The sequence below is a fragment of the Monopterus albus genome, unplaced genomic scaffold (assembly GCF_001952655.1).
Source record: "Monopterus albus unplaced genomic scaffold, M_albus_1.0 scaffold124.1, whole genome shotgun sequence".
Classification (NCBI taxonomy): Eukaryota; Metazoa; Chordata; class Actinopteri; order Synbranchiformes; family Synbranchidae; genus Monopterus; species Monopterus albus.
The window spans coordinates 1,585,406-1,595,468 of NW_018128004.1; the positions used below are offsets into that span (position 1 = coordinate 1,585,406).

A 10,063-nucleotide genomic window follows, 5' to 3' on the forward strand; every position below is an offset into this window, starting at 1 on the left:
TAGTTTAGTACAAACTTAAATCAGTACCATAGTTAGTTTATTGATGAGAGCTGTGAAATTCCCATGTCTTAGTTATTTTCACATACACCATCATTACAGTAATTTTTAATATAACTCAAAATAACAACATTAGTGCTTGTGTACAGCCAAGTTTAGGCTGTTATGTCCTACATCTGTTGAGAAGCACTGAGGCATATGATGCTCCCTCCCCCAGTTTAAGATTCCAGGCTCACTCCTTCAGAACCCACTCAGTCCCAACAACAGCTCTGCCTTGTAGGCTCTCAGGACTTTGCCTTGCCTCTCTGTGCCAGCCCTGCCAGCAGCAACAGGGCCTGGCACCAACTGTGAATAATCACAACTGGGGCCCACAGCGAAGAGCGAGCACTGCAAATGAGCTTTTAGGCTTAGTGTGTAGAGTTGTGGAGACGCAGGCAGTGTGACTGCCCCTGGGGAAAACCCACACACACTACAAAAGACTGTTTGCATACACATCCTCTCTTCCTCTCATCCCATTTCCAGTGCACATGTTCACTACCTGGCTCTGTAGTAAGTGCCTTAACAGAAGCTGTTCAAAGACAGATGCTTGCTCTGTTATGCCTGCCAGCAGTGGTTTATTTGCATTCGAGGGTGTTGCGAATGTGGTGCTTTCGCGGATCATGTTTGCTCTGGATTCTGTGAAGCATGAGAGAAGCAGGGAGGCGTTTGTAAATGGAGGACAGTTGAGGTGTGTAAACACTGAGTTGGGATGTGGAGGAACAAGTGCTAATTTTGACTGATCGTGCTGGTTTAACTTGGCTACTTTCTCAATATTTCTCCATTTCTTTCTCTCTCTCTTTACAGCAGCAGTAGGAGCAGCACCCCAGGCACCAAGCCCCACGGTCCCCCTGCTCCCCCCTTGCACCTCCCCCACCACCCACCTCCTCCTGCAGCAGCCACAGCCTCCACCTTCCCCCTGCCCCTGGCAGCTAACCAGAACACCCCTCACAGCTTCCCCCCTGCCTTGCAGTCCTCGCCGCACCCACATCACCCCAATATGTTCGCTCCTCCAGCGGCCTTGCCTCCACCACCACCACTGACGTCTAGCACCCTGCCAGTACCTGGACATCCTGCTGCTGGGAGTGCTTACTCAGGTAAACAACTCAAGCTGCCAGCTTGAGTTGCCCCCGTATGGTGTGGCAGAGGAATGTGCATGAGGCTGACCAAAAAAAAACAAAACAAAAAAAACAGCCTCTTATTTTAGACAGTTGCTGTATCAGGTTGCCAGGATGGTGAAGACATGTGAGAGGTACAAAGCAGCATATAATTTTAAAGCATTTGAGATACGGAGACAGATGGACAGATAGAATGTCACTCTGGTAATTATTTAAAGAAACAAGCAGTTGAATTCGAGATTATCCACACGTACTCCATGCCTGAAATTTTTTGTGTTCATAGTCACTGTGCACAGTTCAAGTTCACACTCTGTAAACACCGGTAATATCCATCCACAAGTCAGAGAGCATATGTGATTACAGACCCCAGGCACATCTTGTCCAGTTCTGCTGAGCTAAATGTCAGGGTCAGTGTGGGACGAAAAGGGGGGTTCACCTTCAATGTTCCTAGAATTGGAATAGTGTGAGGAATGTTTGGGCTATATGGACCAGAGCAAGATGGATTTTGTTTCAGAAGGTACCAATGAATGTTTTTATAAAGATAAAATTCCATCCCAGCTCAGTAAAGCTTTAGAGGAATGCAGAAAATATTGTATTGAGTCACTAAGGAATACAAGGGGTAAGATTTTGAATTTAGGAAAAAGTCAGTGATTACATGAAATCCACAGTTTTTCAACAGGCTGAGCAGAGGTTATTAGGACAACATGCTGTATTTTGTTGTCTCAGAGAGGCTGTAGCTTATCAGTTGAGGCAGTCACAGTTCTAGTCACTCAGAGCTTTAGCTAAATTTAAAATGATGGTACTGGCAATCAGTCATTTCCTGACTGTCTCTCTCTCTCCTTATGTAATAACTTTGACACTGTTTTCTATTTGATGACTGACATACATTAGTCTTGGGGTCATTGAGCGGCTTCCAGGACCTGGCAGAATGAGAACACTTTAATTTCATATAATTAAATGACCAAGAATGTGTCTTAGATAAATAAGTGTAACAGTTTTGTCTTTCAGAACTTTGTCATACACACCACACTAAGTAACATTTAATCAGTGTGTGTGCATTTCCTGATAAAAATGCATGACTGCAGCCACTGTTGCTGGGATATTTAATTAGCTGAACAATTTATAAGTGGAAGCATCCTTTTAGCTGGAAGCATGTGGGAGTAGCAGAGTGTGGAAATGTTACAGGATTAGAGCCACATGGCAGCGCTATTGAGAACATTTCAAAATATTGAGTACTTCCACATGGGGCACCTGCGTACCATGTTTGACTATTTTAGCATGCATAGTGATATTGATGGATTACTAATAAAACAATATTCATTAGAAAACAAATAATTAATTAATTATACAAAGTATGTATTATACAGATATAAGTACAAGCTACGTTAACAGGCAAACATTAGGCAAACATGTCAGAAAGGGAACCATGGTTCTAGCTGCCAGTATGTGGGATGTCGAAGTGTCCCATGGAAGAAGCATAAAAATAATAATTAATAAAAAGTTAAAAGAACAAGTTATGTGCTGCAATCACACAAAAATCTACTAAATCATATGGAGGTCTGTGAGAAAACAGTACAGTCTGAGGCTGTTAATGTATCTGTTTGGAGTCTGTTGTGCCAAAATGCTGTAAAGGTACCTTTCACATTCCCCCTCCCCTCATTAACAAACTCTCACTCTTCTCAGAGCAAGACCTTCTACGCCAGGAGCTCAACACCCGTTTCCTGGCCTCCCAGAGCGCCGACCGCGGCGCCTCGCTGGGCCCCCCGCCCTACCTGCGCACTGAGTTCCACCAACACCAGCATCAACACCAGCATCAGCACCAACATACCCACCAGCACACCCACCAGCATACCTTCACGCCCTTCCCCCACGCCATCATGCCCACCCCAGCACCGCCCATGGTGCGTACCCCTGCCAGAAATGTGAGGATAAGTAGAACGCAACTGTGTTGGGTCGGAGAGGGTGGAAGGGGTCTTCTAATAATGACTTTTGAGAATGAACACAGTTTGACGTGTATGTTATAGGGACCTGTTAGTTTTTATGGTGGCCTTTCGGTGACGATTGTGTGTCTGTCCATGCCACAGTTATGCTTTGATTCTCCCAGAAAGACTTTCTGGTGTTTTCTCTGGTATGTTCTAGCACTCTATAGTAATTATTAGAAATAACTTGCCCGGAGCATGCTAACTTCAGAACCTGCTTTCAGTACATAATACACTTAATGCATTCTGAATTTAATGACATCATTTGGTCCCGTTTGGGGCTTTTCATTAATTGCAAATGCAATTATAAGAGCCCTGATGCTTTTGTTGGGGGAAACCACAGACTGGACCTAAAATACACACACACATATATTTGTAACTGCCTGGCACACGGAGAGTTCAGTTGGCTCTGATGATACCTCAAAGGCAGCACAGCGAGGCCTCCAACAGCTAATGAGGCCATAAAAAGCTTCTTTATAGCTGCAGCGTTTAGTCTTGACTGGGGAAACATTCGCCCTGAGTCTGTGCTGCACCACTAAAACGAGAGAGCGACTGCACTGGTTTATAAGGCCTGCAGATGATCATGAAAAGGGGAGGATGAAACCGGTCTGACTTCAATTCTCAGTTGACAACTTATACCTTTAATCATAATCTCAGGCTGTAAGCATGCTCATAGTTCTCAGATTCAGATTGTGATGTATTTGGTGCTGGCCTAAAATGACCCTGAAACAGGACACATTCAACTCTGTGACAGTATGTGTGTCATGTCTTCTCTCCATGTCTGTACTTAGCTCTGTTTCATTTCTCCTACAGTTTGACAAGTATCCAACAAAAGTAGACCCCTTCTACAGACACAGTGTGAGTTTCCTGCTGTGTACTATGTCCCTGCAGAGCAGTTTGTTGCTTGCCCATTATGCCATTCCAGCCCATGTGAGACTGTGTTATAGCACTCTGTGTGGGTGTGTGTGGGGGTGTGTGTAGGCAAGTAGTAGATTCCATGCAATAGTTCTTCCACTTCCTAATGTAAGCAGCTTAGCTGTACCATTTCACCCTTCAGCCCCAGTAAATGTTGTGATTAATGAAACCAATGCTGGATGCTCAGGCCTTGGAGCACAAGATTTATTGGGTGTGCATGTAACGGTGAAATTGCATAGAAATTAATACAGAAAGAGACAGTGGTGGTTTACAGAGAAGACTTCACTATTGCCAGAGGAATACTATATTTTTGTCGTGTTTCCTGCTCTTCATTTATATTTTTCTACTAACAGCAGTGGCGTGCTCACTAAGGGGACTTGCTTTAAATGTTGGTTCTTTCTACTGTGTTTGCTGAAACTTCCACACAGCCAAGGGTGCCAACACAGTTTCTTATTACCTGTCCTTTAGAGATAAGAGTGATTTTAATATGTATAAAGTCATGTGATTTTGCAGCGGTTTGCTAGTCTGTTTGAAAAGCGCTTCATTTCTTGTTCTTTTTGTAGGAACAGCAAATACCCCAAAGCCTTTTCCTCTCTATGTAACATGGTGACGTCTTAAAACGTGACGCACAGGGGAACAACTTGCATATAAATCCTTCCAGCATATTCTTAAGCACTTCTAGTAACTCATTCTGGCAACCCAAGCTTAAATAATTCTATTGCACTAGCAAGTTCAGAAACATGAAAAGTCTCTATTTCCACTAAGGCTAATGTGACTGACGGGGTAATTGATGGAGGCCTTGAGCACTTGTTTGGTTTACATGATTTTTGCTTGTATCACATGTGAGATTTCCTATCAAAGGAGTGTTTAGTCTTACTTTAACACACTGGCAATATTTTATAAACTCTGCATCTTGTGAAACATAGAGGCCGTCATCTGTAACTTTCCGTGTAAAGCAGTCTTGGAAAATTCTCGTTGAATGTTGAGATTCATCCGTCACCACATCCTGTTTGTTCCATCTCTGCCTAATGCAGCTGTTGTCTTGTACCTCACTGACTGAACATCCTTAAACCTCTCTCTCTTCTTCCTCAGCTCTTCCACTCCTACCCGCCGGCCATGTCTGGCCTTCCCCCTGTCATCCCTCCAACTGGGCCCTTCGGCTCGCTGCAGGGTGCCTTTCAGCCCAAAGTAAGACACACATGGACACCACCACACGCCCCCATTCACACAGTTAGAAACACACAAAATGACTTATTTACAGAGAATATTGTTCTACTCTGTCTGGTGCTGTCTAGACCTCTAATCCTCTGGATGTGTCCACACGACCTGGAGCCGTCCCACACACATTCTTACAGAAGGACCCCAGGGTAGGAGCACATACGCACAACACTGTTGCAAAGAGTATAAGGGTGCAGAGGTCACCCTTATACCCTCTCAGAGGCTTTAAAGAGTCTGTATGTTACATAAGCCTTTGAGTCATCAGATGGTTTTTAACACTGAATTAAGTCACTGTAAAGGATTTATATGCAGTTAGTTTGTAGACAACATAGCCTGTCTGCTTGTGTTCCTGCCTGTTATTTGGGTTTACCACATGTGTTATGCTTCATTTTAAAGGAAAGTTTTAACATTTAAATGTAGTTTAGAGACAAAATTGAAAAAATGAGAACCATTCTGATGCATAACTGAACTAACTTGGCCTTGTTTCCTCCCTCTCTCTCATTGTAGCTAACAGATCCATTTCGGCCCATTCTCAGGGTGAGTGCTTACTCTCTGCACCTTCTCACGCACGCACACGCACATAACAGCAATACAATAATGGATGCCTTCAAGGGTTTTTACTAATGGATAGTGTCTTTAATTAAATGAGTGGTGAACGTGGAAGCGGAGTGTGCTAGCTTTGCCACAGCAGGGCTTATTTTGGAGAATAGTGCAGCATCTGCATGTGGAAGTGCAATTTAACTTTAAATATACATCACGTGATAGTTTGTCCACCTTCAAACAAGATGATTCAAACCACCAGCTATAATTGCTGTACACTTCTCACTTGCTATAACACCATCACTATCATAGACCAAATCCTCAACTGATGTACTGGCCTCAAAGTATTTATTCCATTTTCCTCTTTGCACTTTGTGTCGTTATTTTAATTTTAAATGCTCCTTAAGTCTACACTCCATGAACTGTAAAGGCAATGTGAAAACATGCTCAGAAATGTTTGCGTATACAATAGTTTTTAGTGTCTACTTGTTTACTAGTACTTTGTACTCTGCTTTCTGGATTCACTTTCAGTGATTACTCATCCATGTACATTGTACTCAGGAATTTATGAGATGCTCGTTTCATATTTTCTTCATTCGTGGTTTTGTTTCATTATCTTTGATAGATTTATTTGGGCCCTTTTGTGGCCATTTATTATTTGAAAAAAAGCACCCCAATCATTTTTTAATACTATTTAAACTTCACTTAACCGTTTCCATCTGTTACTTACCTTTTCCCCAATGAGCTGGGTTGCAACACTTTGATACAGTTCTTGAATCATCCTTAACATTTGCTAAAAACAGTAAGAGCATTTTTTAAAACGGGTCATACAAACAGCACCACACAATGGAAAAAAATCAGCAAAAGCCCTTCAATTGCTCAAAATTCAGAATGACAAGTCCTTGTGTCATTGGGTAGGCAACAGGGGTAGGCAATCCCATTCCTCAAGTGCCACCGCCCTGCTTGTTTACCAACTCTCTGGACCCTACTCACTGCTGATTACCTGGATCAGGTGTGATCGGTCAATCAGAAGCTGGAAGATACCAGTTCACTTTATCTTTCCTCACTTCACTCCACCTTCATCTAAGATGTAGTGAGTTTTGGGAGGTTGGACTATTCAACAGAGACCCTGTGTAATATATCCTGATTAACAAGACATAAGAAACTGATAATACAGGAAACAGCAGAAAGTTGTACATAATTATTTTCAATGCATTTTCACTTTGTTCAAAACAGTGTGAAATTGTTTATACAGTATGCTGTGCACAAGTGAGTGGATGATATGGAGGTTGAACAAATAGATTAGAGAATTCAATTTCTGATATGAGAAACGTACTAAAGCAACTGAGAAAAAAGGTGTTACTACCTTTTCAGATAACTTAGCTGTAAATAAATGGGAAGGGTAGGATGTGTTCATGTCATCTGGCCATTCAAAATCATTGTATGATGACAAAGTTTATCGATCATGGGAGAATTAAGAAATAATAATGTTCATTGACAATACGGCAGTAGAACTGTGTGTGTAAAATACACTGAACAGCAGGCACATCGGAGCTTTCAGACAAAAGCTTTTAAAGTAATGATTTAGTGAAGTGAAATACTGCTCACTTCACCACACAGTTATCTTTGAACGTGTAAATTGCAAACTATTATTTTAACTTGCATCTGGGACATGAAGTCAATGAAGAGTAATGTTTTTGTCTGGTGTTTGCAGAAACCAGGGAAGTGGTGTGCCATGCATGTCCATATCGCCTGGCAGATATACCACCACCAGCAGAAAGTAAAGGTGAGTGACTCTTCGCTCAGCACATCTAGTATTAACACTAGCTAATGGAAGCTGGGTTCCAATTTAGTTCACATACTAACTATCACAGAGTACACCTATCTCTAAACTAGTATACAAGTAGTGAACATAGTTTTTATGTAATGTGTAACCATGCAAAGACAATCAAACCTTTAGAAGTACAAGACAGTTACACTTCTCTAAAAGAGTGAAATGTTATTCCAAACATTGACTAGTCATTTCTGAGGAGCTGATCTGCCCCCATTTGGGAGAACAGTGTCCAGCAACAGCACACTCAGTGTTTTTTTAGTTTGCACACTCACTGTTTTCAGTGCAGTTTGTCAATTTTCCAGTGTGAACACAGTAGACGCTAAAAACCTGCTCAGAATTGATGTGAGGTATGGACATTGGACACAGTGTAGTTGTTCAACTGGAAAAATCTTCAGGAGAAAATTGCTGTCTTGAATAACTAACTACTTCAAAGAGTCATCATTTCTGACTTTTATCAGCACGTCTCTGAATTGGTGGTTCTCTAGTCAAAAGTATATTGTGAAGACAGAAGTGAACCTCTGTACTCGTGATTGGGATTGGACATTTGTGAAAAGTCATTCTGCTGTTGCACTGACTACATTTACAAAATACTCTTCAAACCATTAAAATGACAAGTGGTTTAAGTTGTACGGCTTCTTCAGCCATAACCAGTCTTTGAAGTTATAAAAGGGAGACAGCTTTGTAATGAGTGTAACCTGGCATTCAGGGGCACTCTTGTCCCTGGAGGGTCTCGGGTTTGACTCCTGACTTCCAAGGTGCCTACGAGCAAGATAAACAACACTTACAGAAGTCACTTGCAGTAATTTACTTACCATAATCTATAAAATGTGTGTATAAAGGGGTTTTACACACATTTCTCTCTGTCGCTCTGGCGTCTTCCAGCAGCAGATGCAGGTTGACCCTCACAAGCTAGACTTTGGCCTCAAGCCTGAGTTCTTGAGTCGACCTCCGGGCCCCAGCCTCTTCGGTGCCATCCATCACCCCAGCGACTTGGCACGGCCTGCCACGCTCTTCTCTGCTGCAGGTCAGTATGTATCAGTATGTGTTAACAGTAGCCCCTGACATACACCTGCAGCAAATCTGCTGATCAGAGTGAGTCGTTATTGTTCACATGATTGTTTCTGGGTTCAGATGTGAACAAGCAAAGACATTAAAACCAAAAGAATTTATCTACTATATGGAAATAATACCAATCAGTGTGAAGATCAGTGTAGTGCATCTCACTTTAGTCAACTAATTTCTGAATATGTGCACGAACAATGATTCAAACTTCCTCCTAGGGCTGTCCTGAATGCCACTTTTTGGGATCTGGAGCTTTGGTAGTAATCATCTGCGAATATTCGTGAGGGCTGAATGCTTACATCTCTGTTCTCGGCTGAGATGGCACTGCAGCATGTTGCTGCTTCATCTGTCTGTCTGTTAAAGTGATGGCTGTCATTCAGACATAGGGAACTGAAATCATCACTTTCCTCAGGGCTTCATTCAGACACACCCACAGCAATGAACAAGACAAGTGGGCAGGGACTATCTATAGTCTAGTGTCACCAAAATCACTTCTCACCTCACTGGTCTCCTGTTGGTTATACCACAACACTTAGTTTGGAAAAAGAGTGAAGCTACTGAATATTAGTGATTTATTTAAGGGCTGTTTATTTGGTCCTTCAGCTTTTAACCACATCTTGTGATTTTCCCCAGATGAGGAAGAGGAATCATTTTTTGAGGTTGAATAATCAACTCAATTTAAGCTGATTAATCAATTAGTCATGACATCACTAAAGCAGTTATTTGCTCCTGTCATTTAGTGTTTCATGAGTGTTTAGGTGCAACCAATTCAGTCATTTTTCTGTTGCTCTGATTCATCTTTTTACTGCTGAAGTTCAATATTTTGCGGATATCAGATATTTCTATTTTGCACACAACATATACAGAGCAATAATTTTTGATATGGGCCCCTTAATGTCCTTTTTTTTTTTTTTTTTACCAATTTTGACAAAGATACGACTGGGACATTTTACAGATTAAAAGGTACAACATTTGTTAATGCTCTTTAAATGGACAATATCTATTCGGTATGATTATGATGCATCTGTAATGGGATAACACTGGTCCATATTATTTACTGATCACATTCGAGCTGATGGCTCCAGGAAAAGATAGTAAGTAGATCTTGAATTTCGCCTTTTTTGCAAGGTGAAGAATAAACATACATGCTCACAGTCAGTGGCTGATGCCTTTTGTCTGTCCCTCCTCAGGTCCTACACACCCATCAGCAGGTCCTTTTGGCCATCCGCCACATCATCCTGGAAACTTCCTCACCCCAGCATCGCACTTGGGTAAGAGGAGTCTTCATTTCAGTCCTAATCCGTCTCATTCTGAAAAAGGAAAATTAGGATGTTGACTGTCTGCATGGTTGAATGTCATCTCTC

General features: G+C 41.9%; 1 protein-coding gene across 1 annotated transcript in view; it reads left to right on the forward strand.

Moving 5' to 3' along the window:
• The first annotated feature begins 937 nt into the window (after nt 1-937).
• Nucleotides 938-10,063, forward strand: part of LOC109967064 (autism susceptibility gene 2 protein-like) — a 12,691-nt gene continuing 3,565 nt past the window's right edge. Inside the window, 9 exon segments of the mRNA XM_020612405.1 lie at nt 938-1,130; nt 2,835-3,052; nt 3,944-3,988; nt 5,138-5,233; nt 5,341-5,412; nt 5,771-5,800; nt 7,518-7,589; nt 8,520-8,661; nt 9,890-10,001. Of these exon segments, the coding sequence (XP_020468061.1) occupies nt 1,034-1,130; nt 2,835-3,052; nt 3,944-3,988; nt 5,138-5,233; nt 5,341-5,412; nt 5,771-5,800; nt 7,518-7,589; nt 8,520-8,661; nt 9,890-10,001 (884 nt within the window). The 5' untranslated portion in view covers nt 938-1,033.